We start from the raw sequence: 16,367 nt of genomic DNA on the forward strand, positions 1-16,367 counted from the left end.
TTGATGCGTTTCGGACTTTACATATTAAAAACAAAAGAGTCCTTAAACATAAGTGATGATTAAGGACTCTTTTGTTTTTGTTTGTTATGTAAAGTCCGAAATGCGTCAAGTTTCATGCCCATTTTCTGTATGTCATAGATTCTTATCCCTACTATTTTTTAAACATATTGAATTAAATATTTTTTTATTTTACAAATTGGATACTGGTACTGGGTCCATGTTTCCCCTTCTGCTGTTCTGCTAAGAGAAGAGGCTGCTCACACTGCTCACCACCATCTTTTTATAATCTAATACTGCAATTACCAGGGATACCGCAGGAAGTGACTGCTTGCACTACCGTCCACCTTTTGTCTAATCTAATAGTGGAACTATAAGGCTAGGTTCACACACTGCGTTTTTTTGATGCTGCGTTTTTGTGCGTTTTTTGCGGAAAAACTGCACAAAAACGCACCCGCGTCAAAAAAACGTTGGTGCGTTTTTTTGCTGCATTTTTGCTCACTGCGTCTTTATGCGTTTTTTATCAGTGAACAAAAAAAAAAGGTCTGATGTCATTTCCTTCTTCAATGTGTTCTTCATTCTCCACTAGTGTATGCAGAAGAGCAGACAGCTGCAGAACTACAAGGCTCAGCATACTCCATCCAATAGTGTATGCAGGAGAGCAGACAGCAGCTGCAGAACTACAAGGCTCAGCATGCTCCATCCAGGACTGTATGCTTGAGGGAGAGTCAGGGGGAGCAGACCTACAAGGCTCAGCATCCTCCATCCAATAGTGTATGCAGGAGAGCAGACAGCAGCTGTCGAACTACAAGGCTCAGCATCCTCCTTCCAGGACTGTATGCAGGATTTCTTTGCCCCCCCAAACAAAAAAAATGACGTGGGCTTCGCCATATTTTTGTATGCTAGCCGGGTACAGCAGGCAGGTACGGGCTGCCCCCAACCCCCAGCTGCCTATTTGTACCCGGCCGGGAACCAAAAATATAGGGAAGCCCTTTTTTTTTAAATTATTTCATGAATTTCATGAAATAATTTAAAAAAAAAATGACGTGAGCTTCGCCCAATTTTTGAGTCCAGCTGGGTACAACTAGGCAGCTGGGGATTGGAATCCACAGTGCAGGATGCCCATGCTTTCTGGGCACCCCCGCTGTGAATTGCAGTCCCGCAGCCCCCCCAGAAAGTGGCGCTTTCATAGAAGCGCCATCTTCTGGCGCTGTATCCAACTCTTCCAGCTGCCCTGATGCCAGGTGGCTCGCTGGGTAATAATGGGGTTAGGGCTAGCTGTATAGCTGGCCCTAAGCCCGAAATTCATGGTGTCACGCCAATATTAGACATGGCCACCATGAATTTCTAGTAAAGATAAAAAAAAAACACAACACACAGAAAAATATTTTTATTAGAAATAAAACACAACACAATTAGTGACTCCATCTTTATTGAAATAAAGAACCCCCCCTCCGCAGTAATCCTGGGTCAGGATCCCGCGCCGTCCAATCCGGATCCAATATCATCTGATCGGTTTGCTGGAAGGCAAAGCGATCAGATGATGTGTCAGGATCAAGTGCCTGAATCCCATCACACATCAGCTGATTGTATAAAAGCCGTTTATACAATCAGCAGATGCATCGGTGCAAAAAAAAAAATAAAAAAAAATAATACTCACTTATGTGCTGATTACCGGCAGCTCCTGGAGCGATTGGAGGAGTCTGATCCCGTCCGATCGCTGCAGCAGCTGCCGGTAATCAGGGATGAAGTCTCCTGACGCATCCGCTGATACCGGCCGGGCGCCCGCGTCACCGCGATACTTACGATTACCTGATGCGTCAGGTGACTGCATCAGGTGATCCATGGCCAGGTCCTGCATCCATCAGAGGTTTCCCGGCTGTCTGCACACAGCCGGAGCGGGGGTGGCGATACCGTGAGAGGATCTGGGAGCGGGCATGGCACCGGGAGGCTGCAGACAGGTGAGTATAACTTTTTTTTTTTTTTTCTACTGTTAACTTTTGTTTTCGCAGCCGCTTCCACCTCCCGCCCAGACATGGCGCCGCACGGCAGCATACATGCCCAGGACGGGAGGTGGAAGCGGCAGTGACGGTACCGGGAGGATTCACGCTTCTGTATATACTGACAGAAGGAATCCTCTTCCTGTACATGTCACTTTACTACCCACCTCCTGCGTTTATAGCTGCGTTTTTGGTCTTAGAAACGCACCAAAACGCAGCTATTTGCGTTTCTCATTGCGTCTTTCAACATCCCATTGAACTCAATGGATGAAAAGCGCAGTGAAAAACGCGGGAATACTTGACATTCTGCGTTTTTGTGGCACCACAAAAACGCAGCTGAAAAAAAAAGCTGTGTGCAGACAGCAAAAATGAAAACTCATAGACTTTGCTGGGGAAGCAAAGTCATGCAGTTTTCTGAGCAAAAACGCACCCGAAAACTGCGCAAAAACGCCGCGAAAAACGCACTGTGTGAACTTACCCTAAGGAGTACTGATTTAAGATAGGGGATATTTACACTGCTGTTCATTCTTTGTTTCTGATCTAATACTGGAAATACCAGGTGTGCTGACTGAGGTAACAAGCTTTTCACACTGCTGGCCACCATGTCTTCCTAATCGAATTCTGGATATACCATAACATAAGTATTCAGGTAAAAAAAGGCTGGTCACACTTATTTGTTTACCCAGTCTTTCTAATATAATGCCAGAGATAACAGGGGTGGCGGCAGGTAAGGAGATGTTTGTCGACCTGCAGTGTCACACACAGCGATGTGTGGTGCTGCAGGAACTACAAACAACATCGTACCGGCAGCAGTAACGATATTATGAAAACGAGCGACGTGTCACCGATCAACGATTTTTGACGTTTTTGCGATTGGTGATCGTCGCTCCTAGGGTTTACACGCTGCGATGTTGGTAACGGCGCCGGATGTGCGTCACTAACGACATGACCCCGACGATATATCGTTACCGATGTCTCAACGTGTAAAGCCCGCCTAAGAATACATGATATAGATCACTCCAGTCCACAGTAGAGGGATCGTCCTATTGCACATGCTCACAGTCAACTGACCTATCATTCTAGGACCAGTTTCAGTCAGTGTAATACAACTGGGGCCATTTTAATTCTATAGTGATTACCTCCCTAGACAAAATATTTTGTAGTTTGCTAATTGCATTTTTTTTTCTTTATAATGACGTTTACTTTAGTTATATTTTTCTCCACTCCTGGAGAACCCCTTTGTCACGCTAGGTTCAGGGAAGTATCAAGCGAAAGGTAAGGGCAGCCCTGCGTCTAGGGCAGGGAGAGATAGGGACCCATGACCAAACCTATAGCTGGAACCTATGGTCCCTCACCACCCTTGATAGGTTTCGCACCTATGCGCCGAGTTGGATACCTGACCCTAGGTATTACTAGTGCTGGACCCTGAATAGGGAACAGATGGGATGAGCTCTTTGTCAACCCGACTAAAGGCTAAAGGAAGATACAATCGGGACACACAGGCGAATATGCATGAACTACAGTACTTATCCACAGATGACACAGGCAAGAGTTCAGCAAGCTTCAGTAATGATACTGCAGATGACAGCAAGCCACCTGCTTGCAACCAGAGCTAGAATGAACTGAATAATATCACCAGCACCAGTCCAGGGGAGAAGTAAGTATTTAAGCACCAAGAGAATACTGATGATTAGCAGCTGGGTGGAAGGCGAGCTCCTGCTAGGTCCAAAAGGGGAGACATGAAAATCCAGCAGGAAAGCTAACTAGTACAATGAATATTGACAGTGGGAACAATAGAAAGTCACGGAGCATTTTGCACAACCAAACGCTGTGACCTTCTATAGCCGGAAACCACATGACTGTCTGTCACCGGTGACACCCTTGCAGAATTCAAACCCCAATTTCCAACAGGACACGCCTGTACACTGATAAAGACACATAATAGGAACAACTGATCTATTAGCAGTAGTTTACAGGTTCTAGGTATCAATAATAAAGTAAACTGACTGAAATATAAGTAAGAACAGTAAAATATCATAATAAAGACGATTTTAATGGTTGCGGAACTGTAGGGCACATTTAATAAGGTGAGGCTTTACTTTATCATGCTCTAAATTGTATTTCCTTTCCTTTTAAAACAATTACATGGCCTTGTATAATTTTTTCTTTATTGCAGTATAAATCACCTTGCACCATTTAATACCTTTATTTCACTTGAAGAACTGAACCTAAGTAGCAACTGTTTATCAGGTATGTCCGAATTTATTTTTTTTATTTTCTTTATGCCATATCTATTTTTATTGGTGTAGATTCACTGCGATTTACTCGGATTGTAACTTTATTTTTTTTTTTTTTTTACCTACATCAGACACATGCTACAAAGTATTCATCTATCACATTTTTAAGTACAATACAAGGTCCTATTCGGTAGTGGACCCATGCAATCACAGGGGGAACAAACAAATGTTTTCCATTTGTATTTTCCCTAAGAACCTCAGGACAACATTACTACAAAACTACTATTTTACATGATCTTTATTATTGTCTAGATTTGGCGACTGTATCCCAATGGCTGGAAGGATGTCTTCATTTAAAAAATCTCTCGATTAGCAAGAATCCATTTCTCCAAGAACATAACTGGAGGTGAGATAATCAATAAGAATTCCTGTGTTGTGTAACACTAAACTTACAATATTAAATATATATTTTGATTAATCAATTTTTACATGTGTAGTTATTTGACATTTCCTATCAAATTGAATATTTTTACACTTGAAGATTACTCATTTATATAATCTATATTATTATTATATTTTTTTTATTTTATTTTTTTTTTTAACTTGAAGAACTTATTTCATGTGAATACATCATTAATGGCCATTTACTAGGATATTCTGCATTATGACATTTCACAACTTGACCAGCAGGTGTCACCACAATATTCCTCTCCATTCATAGTTTCACTACCTTTTCCTTGAACAGCAGATGTCCCCATAATCCTTTTTATTAAAGTTAGTAGCCAAAGCTGGATTTTCACTTGTTTGCAATCGTACCTTTCTGCCATCTGATGGTGTGCATATCTTTCAATATATTTCTGAACCTATTGTATTTTTTTCCCTACTATGCTATCCTTGTTTGCTCATATTTTGGGAAATATATTGAGGAAACAAAGTTGAAACCCAACTCAGTCTAGTATTAAAGTATTTATTTGGGCTACCTTCTCACCTTCTCACTTCCATTCAGACATCCTCTGTTTCTGTTTTGTTTTGAGGAAAATAAAATTTACGTGCAAAATAGGGTACATTACTGGTGCTAACAGAAGGCATAGGGACCACATATGATTATCAATGCTTTTAAAATGGACAAAAAGCCGCAGTATGGAGATTTTTTTTTTTTTTTAAATTGTAAAAACGGACACATAGCAAAACTCACAGGAACCCCATAATAATGGATTCCTTCTTCTTCCATTAGCATTGTACCATGATTAATGCCGGCGTCACACGGTACGATATATCAGGCGATATGTCGTCGGGGTCACGTCGTTAGTGACGCACATCCGGCATCGTCAGAGATATCTTACCGTGTGACACCTCCGAACGACTGTGAACGAGCAAAAATACTCACCTTATCGTTGCTCGTTGACACGTCGTTCATTTTCAAAATGTCGGTCTTCCTTCTGTGCTTCGGTTGTTCATCGTTCCCGTGGCAGCACATGTCGTTCCGTGTGACACCTCGGGAACGATAATTTGTAGCTTACCTGCGGCCGCCGGCATGCTGAAGGAAGGAGGTGGGCGGGATGTTACGTCCAGCTCATCTCCGCCCCTCCGCTTCTATTGGCCGGCTGCCGTGTGACGTCGCTGTGACGACGAACGTCCCTCTCCCTTCAGGAAGAGGATGTTCTCCGCCCACAGCGACGTCGCCCGGTAGGTGAGTACATGTGACAGGGGGTTAACGACTTTGTGCGCCACGGGCAACTAATTGCCCGTGATGCACAAACGACGGGGGTGGGTACGAACACTCGGCAATCGCACGATAGATCGTCCCGTGTGACGCCGGCATAAGACCAAGAGATTGGCAGAAAAGCGTTGTCCCCACTGACCATCTAGTCCTATAGGGGTTTGTTATGACTGTTCCTGTTTTGTAATTTTAATATTTTCTAATAAATTTGGCCATTTTTTACTATCTACATCCAGCTAGTTCCTTACAAGTGCCATACATATACTTCTTTTGTCTTTATATTCGCCTCCAGTGCTGGTGTTGTTCTAGCGGTGTCGGCACTGAGCACCTTCAGATGTATCAAACTTCAAGAGAGAGTGAGCGGCCAACTCTGACTTCCTCTTGATGTTCCATTTGTTTGAAGGCGGTAGGGAAGCCAGTGCTGATTGGTATAATATCACGTGAGCCCCATCAGAGTGAGTGCTGACACTACTGGAACAGCTCTGGCACCGGATGCACGTATAAGTGTTGTATTATAAGGGGGCAAACCGGCTGATTGAGAACTGGTTGTCCAAATAGTGGACTACCCCTTTAAAAGAAAGCTGTTATGTCTAAAAAGCTATTAACCTTCATATATGGGAATAATCTGCAGGTTAATAGCATTCTCAAATCGGTCGCCACAAAATGGAAGTGGAAATATAGCTTAACACCTAATAAACTGAATTAATGGTTCTGCGTACAATATATAACACAACTTTAACGTATCCTACAGGCCCCATTGTGTGGGAGTTGTGATGTCCACAAACTACACTTCAGCACGTACAACAATTTACTCTAGTTTAGTAGACAAGATCAGCCTTTAGGATAGATTTGGACAATTTATTTTTGTCAAGATTTAAGCCAGCTTGAAATGTTAGGGGGCAGCAATACTATGCTGTATGAGTGCGTCCATGGAACCAGTTAAAAAGGAAAAATGTAAAAGCATAAAAGTTCAGTGGATAGAGCGGTATGAGCCTGGCCTTAAGCGTTACATCCTCGTTATATTTCTAATATGTGACAATAATGTCTGACAGTAACACTACACAATATTGTCACTTATTGCATTAATTGTTTTGGTCTTTTTCCATTCATTAATGGTTATTATACACATGGTTATGTAATTTACACCTCGAATGATCCAACTTCAATAGTCTTATTATGTTCGTTAATTCATTATTTATTATTCATCACACTGGTGTATATAACCTCCCTGAGGCATGTAAAGAATGCATTACATTTTTCCATTGGTGACTTTATTATATTTTACAGGCAGTAATACTGATCAGTGTATTGTCTACTGCTTGCACCTTCTTGACCGTTTCCAGTTCCATATCTGGATATTAATGTTTCCTATACATGCACTTAGACTTAGTTGGAGACAAAATCCCTTACTATATGCTTTATCTACTTGTTTTCATTAGCATTACTTATAACCAGGGATGATCGAATACCTCTAATATTTGGCTTCGCGAATATCCGCCGAATAGGTCGCCACTATGCGAATACTCAATGCACAATGTAAGTCTATGGGAAGCCCGAATAGTTCCGAATAGTTGTTATTCGGGTTTCCCCTAGACTTACATTGCGCATCAAATATTCGCGAAGCTAAATATTTGAAGTATTCGATCATCCCTACTTATAACCCTTTTCCGACATGACTAGTGTCTGTTTTTTCCTCCCCTTCTTCCAAGAGTCATACGTTTTTTTATTTTTCCCTCTACAATGCAGTGTGTAGATTTTGTTGTGTTTTTTTTTGTTTTTTTTTTTAAGCGGAGCTGTACTTTTGACTGACACAATTAATTTTTCATCTGATGCACTGTAAAGCGGGAACATAAATTACAAGTCTGTTGCAGTTGCAAAAAAAAGTGTAATTTCACAATAGATTTTTTTTATTTACCATGTTCACTATACAGTAAAACTGACCTGGCAGTATGGCTCTTCACTTCAGTACGATTACGCAAATATCAGACATGCATGCATAGTTTGTTTTTGTTTTTATTTTTTATTTAAGTGGTGCAAAAAGTGTCTTTTTACATTTGTGAAAAAAAAAATTTTGCTTGTCGCAGTTTTTTGGGACCTGAAACGCTTTACATTTTTGGGATCTGGGGCTCTGTGAAGAATTTTTTTTTGCATCCTGAGCTGAAGCTTTCCTTGATACCATTTTGGGGTAGATGCGATGTTTTGATTCCCTTTTATTGCATTTTTTTGCAATGTTGCAGATGCCAAAGAAACATAATTCTGGTTCTTTTGATTTATTTGTCTTGTTACACAGTTTACCAATCGGATTAAATTATTTTATACTGTATTTTGATAGATCGGAATTTACGTACTCTATTATACCAAATGTGTATTTTTTTTTCCATTTTATTTTTAATGGCGTGTGATTTGAACTTATTTTCTGTTTTGTTTTTTTCTCCCCCGGAATTTTCTCTGTACTTATTTTTCACCCCCAGCCACTAAAACACCCTAATGACCGGGCTATTTTTTGCATTTCTGACCAGTGTCACTTTGACAGATTATAACTCTGGAATTTTTTTTTTCGTGACATATTGTACTACATGGCAGTGATAACGTTGGGCCATTATTTTTGTGTTTATTTGTGAAAATTTCAGAAATTTGGTGAAAATTTTGCAACTTTCAAAAAGCAATTTTATGCCCATAAATCCGAGAGATTTGTCACACAAAATAGTTACGAAATAACATTTCCCACATATCTACTTTACATCAGTGCAATTTTGGAAACAAATTTTATTTTGTTAGGAAGTTAGAAGGGTTCAAAGTTTATCAGCGATTTCTCATTTTTCCAACAAAATTTGCAAAACCATTTTTTTGGGATCACGTCATATTTGAAATTACTTTGAGAGGCCTAGGTGACAGAAAATACTCAAAAGTGACATGATTCTAAAAACTGCACCCCTCACACTGCTTGTTAGGAAGTTAGAAGGGTTCAAAGTTTATCAGCGATTTCTCATTTTTCCAACAAAATTTGCAAAACCATTTTTTTGGGATCACGTCATATTTGAAATTACTTTGAGAGGCCTAGGTGACAGAAAATACTCAAAAGTGACATGATTCTAAAAACTGCACCCCTCACACTGCTTAAAACCACATCCAAGAAGTTTATTAACCCTTTAGGTTCTTCATAGGAACCAAAGCAATGTTGAAGGAAAAAATGAAAATTTTACTTTTTTACAGAAAAATATTAATTTAGCCATAAAAATTGGCATTCCCTCAAGGGTATCAGGAAAAATGCACCATAAAATTTATTGTGCAATTTCTCCTGAGTACATTGATACCTCATATGTGGTGGAAATCAATTGTTTGGGCACATGGCAGAGCTCGAAAGAGAAGGAGCACCATTTGACTGCAAAATTAGCTCATTAGCTAATGTCATGTCGCATTTGGAGACCCCCTGACGTGCCTAAACATTGGAGCGCTGACATACAAGTGACCCCATTTTGGAAACTACACCCCTCAAGGAATTTATCTAGATGTTTATTGAGCACCTTGAACCCCTGGGGACTCACAGAAGTTGATAACGTTGAGCTGTGAAAATATTTTTTTTTTTTTTTTTTTTACCACAAAATTGTTACTTTAACCAGGTAGCCTTTTGTTCACAAGGGTATCATGAAAAAATCCACCATAAAATTTATTGTGCAATTTCTCCTGAGTACGCAGATACCTCATATATGATGGAAAACAACTGTTTAGGCGCAAGGCAGGGCTCAGAAGGCAAGGAGCACCATCTAATTTTTCAACCGCACGGACGCCGATCAGTGATGTGCATCACTGATCAGCTGCTGCAGGATGAGGTGCAAAAAGCAACGGGGGATACAGACAAAAAAAATGCCTGGCCAAAATTGAGCACAGACGTCAATGATCACCACTCGCAGGACACTCAGACGAATAAGGTGTAAAAAGGGACAGGGGATGAGTGACAAAAAAAAAATATATGCTCACAGGATCAGAGAAGCAGCAGGAGGATCACTGACAAGAGCAATTGAAGGAGGAAAAGCAGGCAGAAAGTTGGACGGCTTATTACAGGAGGCAGCAGACCGTAAGAAAGACAGCTCACCGAGGACCCAGGAAGGACCCACCGATGGAGGCCGATGCGATTGGACCAATGAAGACTTCGGATGACTCGGTGGCAGCAGGTAGGGGATGACAATTGGCAGGGGGATAGCATGGGAGTGCACAGGGGCAGCAGGATGCAGGAGCGGCGATCGGACAGCGACAGTGGTGTGGTACTACAAGTCCCAGCGGGTTCACGGCGAAGACATGCTGGGGGAGGGCTCTCCAGGCCAAAATAAGCTTGGGGAGGGCAGTCACTGCCAGGTAAGACCGCTCCCCCTGCATGCTGAATGAAGCGATCACGCGTCATAGCATGATCGCTCCAATCAGTGCTGCAGGGGGGGGAGGAGGGCGCCCTGTTTTGATCTGCTGCTCCTGCAGCAAAATGTAGCTGGATATCACCACATCGCACTGTTTGGGGCATTTTTTTTTTAGCTGAAAACCGTGCAATCTCTGTGATTGGCGGAAACAGCAGGGGGCATCATTTGAAAGCTGCTGCTATGGCCACGGCAATCAAATGAATTTTAGACCGTAAAGTTACATCCCTGGTCATTAAGTCACATAAAAATAGGACGTAATTTTGCTGCCCGTGGTCGTGAAGGGGTTAATGGTCCTCTTAGAGGAATTGAAGCTGTGATCATCTGATTACTTGTGCTATACATAGCAGTACATCAGCACTGCTAGGTATTGTGAAAATCCTTATCTAATATGAATGCCAGCAAAATGCTGTCTTTCACAGGATTATCATAATGACAAGCACAGTGGTCTTCAGCAGACCATTGGCTGTCATGGGAACCCATCGCATCACGAGTGTGCTAATGGGCAATTGCAATGGTGTGCCCTCCTGCCAGCGAGTATTAAATGCCGTCAGTGTCATTTCACAGGTTAACAGCTGCGGGCTGAGGTCCAATCCACCCGCAATGGTTAAAGACACACAATGGCTGATTAAATTCGCTATCATCTGCTGGGAAAGATGCGGGCAAGCCTACATCAAAGTCAGGGAGCCGGGAAATGGCATACCTGTATGTCATATGTCGGTAAGGGGTTAACTATATTAATTATATTTAATTGCTGAGTGGGCACCCTTCTCATTCACCATGTTTGCCCCGTTAAACTAAAAAAAGCTTATGCTCCCCTCCTATGCCGGTGCTGTTCCAGCAAAGTGAGTGGCTAGCTCCAGCTCTCACTTCATGGTGATTACTCATAAGTCTGATGGCGGGGTGAGGGAAGGTGGTGGTTATTGGCACGGGGCTTGTGTGACTTAACCTCTCGAGAGCCCCGGGAACACAAGCCCAGATACTGCTGGAATGGTGCTGGCACGGGAGGGGCATATGAGCTTTTTTATTTTAATGGGGCCAAACATAAGGAATGAGAAGGGGTTGTCCTTGTAGTGGACAACGCCTTTGAGGAGTTTTCCTTTTTTAGAAAACTCCTCTACCTCGGCTGCAGTTTGTTTACAAAAAAAACTTTACTTCACTTTATAAGGTAATAATTCTGGAACTCTTCAACATATCCCAGTGATTCTGAGATTTTTTGTGACGTATTGGACTTAACGTTAGTGAAAAATTTTTGTCCGTATTATTTGCATTTATTTATAAAAAATATTGAAAATTTGGCAACAAATCTGAAAACTTCACAGTATTCAGACTTTGATTTTTTTATGCCCTTAAACCAGATAGTTATACCACACAAAATAGTTAATAAAAAAACCATTTGCCATAAGTGTACTTTACATCTGCACCATTATTCAAACATAAAAAAATTAGGTTTTTCATTTTTCCAACAATAGTTACAAATCCATTTTTGTAGGGACCACATCACATTGAAGTGACTTTGCGAGGCCTATGTGACAGAAAATACCCAAAGGTGTCACGTTTGTAAAAACTGCACCCCTCAAACTCCTCAAACCCACATACAAGAAGTTTATTAACCCTTTAGGTGCTTCACAGGAAGTAAATAGCAATGTGGAAAAAAACTAATAATTTTACCTGTTCCCATAAAAATGTTAATTTTTACGAGTGTATCTAGAGAAAATGCAGCATACAATTTGATACAGTGTGATTTCTCCTGAGTATACCGATATCTCATATGTGTTGGAAAACTTTGTTTGGGCGTAAGGCAGGGCTCAGAAGGGAATGACCATTTGACTTTTGGAAAGGAAAATTGTCTCAAATCGTTGGCGGATGCCATGCCACTTTTGGAGAGTTCCTGATGTGCCTATGCAGTGGAAACCCCCCACAGTTGACCCCATTTTGGAAACTACACCCCTCAAAGAGGGGGTATAGTGAGGATCTTGAAACTACAGGTACTATATGGAATAACTTTAAATAAGGTCGGTGTCACACTTGTGATTGCCTTACGTATATCTCACGCGAGTTTTGCAGTGCATCACCCGTCACGGATTCACACTCTCCTCACAGGAGTGGGTCGGCTGCATAGAGATACACGCGAGGCAATCGCAAGTGTGACACCGGCCTAATGCAGAGACCAGGTTTGTCAGGACGTGTCACATTGGAAACTGTTTTCCCACCTAACTCCATCTTTGTACTATACACTGCATCTCTTTCGGAGTTGGCCTTCTTTGATTGTAGATGTCACTGAGAGAAAATGCTCACTGTGGACAATCCTGCTGGCCTCACTAGATAATTTTCTCTCCACCTTCCCTTGGTCTTAAAATATCTGATGTTTATCTTGGAACGCAAAGTCAGTTCTTTGGTTCCCAGTTTTTCAAAACCACACAAAAAAGGTTATATAGGGCCGCTTGCATTACATGTAGCGCAAGTCATACACAGGATTTGCGAACAGCGCTGTAAGACTGCAGCATCTGGTCCGCAAAGTCCACGCCACCCATATATTTATTGTAGTCCTGTACTCAGACAGTCAGACAGGGTTTCAGACATTAGAACTTTCCCCGCCTACAGAAATGTTGCTGCTTTTATCAGCATGAATTGATGTTAACATGAGGATAAACTTCTTGTCCCAAAATTTAACAAGAGTCATGACCCCATTACAGAGCCCCATCATTTTGTCTGCCTTTAATCTTTGGGTGACAAGTGACTGGACAACTCGCTTTGATTCCAGCATATGGTGCCACGAGCCACTGTTTTCTTGACAGACAGCCACCTGATCAGGAGTACACTTGTATAAAAGTCACAGTGCCTTGTGAAAGTATTCACCCCCTTGACTTTTTGTCTATTTTGTTACATTACAATCTGTGTTGAAATATTTTTGTAATTTGATTCGTGTGAGAAGTATCAGCACTAAATAGTCTAAGTTAGGGTAATGAAGTAAGAAGAATATAGGTAAAATTGTAAAATTAAATTTATGTGAAAAATAAATACCGTATTTTTCGCTTTATAAGACGCACCTGATTATAAGACGCACCCCCAAATTTGGTGAAGGAAAAGAGAATTTTTTTTTCTTAATGTTAAATGGGGTCCATCTTATAATGCCAGTGTCCCTCTAACAAATCATATAGGGTATATATCCCTCATAGCCCCCCATCCTAAAATTAGCCCCCCCTTAATCTGGATATGGCCCCCTTATATTGAATATAGCCCCCTTGTGATGGCACACGTTCCCCTGTGCTACCCATGGCCCCTATAGATCGCACAAGTCCCCCTGTGTTAGATATCGCCCCCATAGTGCTGCCCATAGCCCCTATATAGATCGCACAAGTCCCCCTGTGTTAGATATCGCCCCCATAGTGCTGCCCATGGCCCCTATAGATCGCACAAGTCCCCCTGTGTTAGATATCGCCCCCATAGTGCTGCCCATAGCCCCTATATAGATCGCACAAGTCCCCCTGTGTTAGATATCGCCCCCATAGTGCTGCCCATGGCCCCTATATAGATCGCACAAGTCCCCCTATGTTAGATATCGTCCCCATAGTGCTGCCCATGGCCCCTATAGATCGCACAAGTCCCCCTGTGTTAGATATCACCCCATAGTGCTGCCTATGGCCCGTATATAGATCGCACAATTTCCCCTGTGTTAGATATCTTCCCCATGGTGCTGCCCATGGCCCCTGTATAGATCGCACAATTCCCCCTGTGTTAGATATCGCCCCCATAGTGCTGCCCATGGCCCCTATATAGATCGCACAAGTCCCCCTGTGTTAGATATCGCCCCCATGGTGCTGCCCATGGCCCCTATATAGATCGCACAAGTCCCCCTGTGTTAGATATCGCCCCCATGGTGCTGCCCATGGCCCCTATAGATCGCACAAGTCCCGCTGTGTTAGATATCGCCCCCAGGCTGCTGCCCATAGTAAAATAAAACACTCTTTCCTTACCTCCTGCAGCGCTGATCTCGCTCCTGTCTCCCTCCGTGCTTCTGTTCCTCCACTTCCTGGTTCTTCGTGCCGGTCATGTGATCGGCACAGCAGACTGAGATCTCTGCGTGCCTGATCACAGTGGAAGCAGGGACACCGGGGAGGAACGCTGGAGGGGGTAAGTAAAGCTTTTTTATTTTAGAATGAGTAGCAGCATGGGGGCCATATCTAACACAAGGGGGGGGGCATGTGCCATCACAGGGGGGCGCAGGGACAATATGCACCGCTCCCCCAGCCCGTCACTGCGGTGCGATTTCAGCACCACCGGAGATGGACAGCGGCTGTGCATATTATATAAGCGGGAGCAGGAGATCAAAGGCTGCAGCCCGCAGCGTTCACCTGCCCCCAGCAGTGCCCCCACCTCCCCTGGACCCTGCAGTGTATATATATATATATATATATATATATACCCCCCGTATATTCGGCTTATAAAACGCACCCCTTACTTTCCCCCAAAATTTGGGGGAACAAAAGTGCGTCTTATAAAGCGAAAAATACGGTAACTTGCCATGTTCACCCTTTCTGCTAATGAAGCCTCTAAACATTTCTGGTGCAAGCAATTACCTTGATAAGTCACATGCTTATTGTAAGTAAGTCCATCTATGTGTAGCCTAAAGGGGGCTTTACACACTACGATATCGTTAATGAATTATCGTCGGAGTCACGGTGTTTGTGACGCACATCCGGCATCATTAACAATATCGTAGCGATGTCACACGGCCTGCCCCCTTAGAAAGGAGGCGGGTCGCCGGCCATAGCGACGTCGCAAGACAGGTAAGTCTGTGTGACGGGGGTGCATGATTTTGTGCGTGATTGGCAGCGATTTGCCCGTGTCGCACAAACGATGGGGGCGGGTACGCACGCTAGCGATATCGGGGCCAATATCGCAGCATGTAAAGCCCGCTTAAGTGTCACATGGTCTGTCAGTACATACACAACTTTTCTGAAAGGCCAGTACTACTCAGGGTTAAGTTCTAAAAACAAATCCTAATCTCTGATAATTCCCCAGATCACTAATCCTGAAGCAGCTGCAGTGTTCCCAAGCAGAAACTGGAGTATCTGTCCATATAACCACAATAAGCTGGACACTCCATAAGCTGGCCTTTATCGTGCAGTGGGCAGAATAAAGCCCTTTCTTACCACCAAAAATTTGAAGACTCATTTTGAGTTTGCCAAAAGACATGTGGGACACTCCCTAAATGTATGGAGGATGGCACTGTGGTCAGTTGAGACCAAAATTTTACTTTTAGGCCACCAAGGTAAACACTACGTCTTTCGCCAAACCAACACAGCTCATCACCCCAAGAACACCGTCCCCACAGTGAAACATGGCGGTACCAGCATCATGCTGTGAGGATTCTAGGTTGTGAGGTAGTAAAATATGAAACATTCCAAGTGGGATGAATACTTGTGCAAGGCAAAGTATAGAAGAAAAGTTGAACCCTTATCTGCAAGAGGATGCACAAGGTCACCCACAATTTTTCCAGCTATGTTCAATGGGGGGCATTCAAGACAAACAATTTAGTGTCTTTTCCCACATACACCCTGAATTTGTGTGTGTAGCCAGAGTCGCTTTTACACATTTCATAGAATTTCAGTCCAAATTGGGACCTTTTGTTCTGCAAATACTGCTTTAGACCCGCAACATACATCCGTTTTTTTTGTACGTGTGCGGTACGTATTTGCACGTACCGGAGACACGTACACACGGAGACCCATGTTAATCAATGGTAGATGGCACACACACGTAAAATCACACAGAATGTGTGTCCGTGTGGTAAGTACGTGTGTGCGCTTTTCTACATGGACGACATGTCCGTTTTTGGCCGGCAGCACGCAGGCACAGACCTGCTTTAGTCTATGGGTCCGTGCCTGCACGGAGCGCACATGGACTATGTCCGTGTTCAGCACGTATCGTCCGTGTCCATTTGTCATCACCAAATCTGCAACACTTGTTTCCAATCTATCAGGTCAATTAAAAGCAAACAACA

The 16,367-nt window shown here is 42.8% G+C and overlaps 1 protein-coding gene across 1 annotated transcript in view; it reads left to right on the plus strand.

Moving 5' to 3' along the window:
• LRRIQ1 (leucine rich repeats and IQ motif containing 1) overlaps positions 1–16,367 on the plus strand; it is a 399,791-nt gene that overhangs the window by 125,713 nt on the left and 257,711 nt on the right. The window contains exons 12-13 of the mRNA XM_075342423.1: positions 4,174–4,247; positions 4,547–4,640. Of these exons, the coding sequence (XP_075198538.1) occupies positions 4,174–4,247; positions 4,547–4,640 (168 nt within the window). The remainder of the gene's footprint in view (positions 1–4,173; positions 4,248–4,546; positions 4,641–16,367) is intronic.

Source organism: Anomaloglossus baeobatrachus, chromosome 4, assembly GCF_048569485.1.
Source record: "Anomaloglossus baeobatrachus isolate aAnoBae1 chromosome 4, aAnoBae1.hap1, whole genome shotgun sequence".
In the NCBI taxonomy this organism is placed as follows: domain Eukaryota; kingdom Metazoa; phylum Chordata; class Amphibia; order Anura; family Aromobatidae; genus Anomaloglossus; species Anomaloglossus baeobatrachus.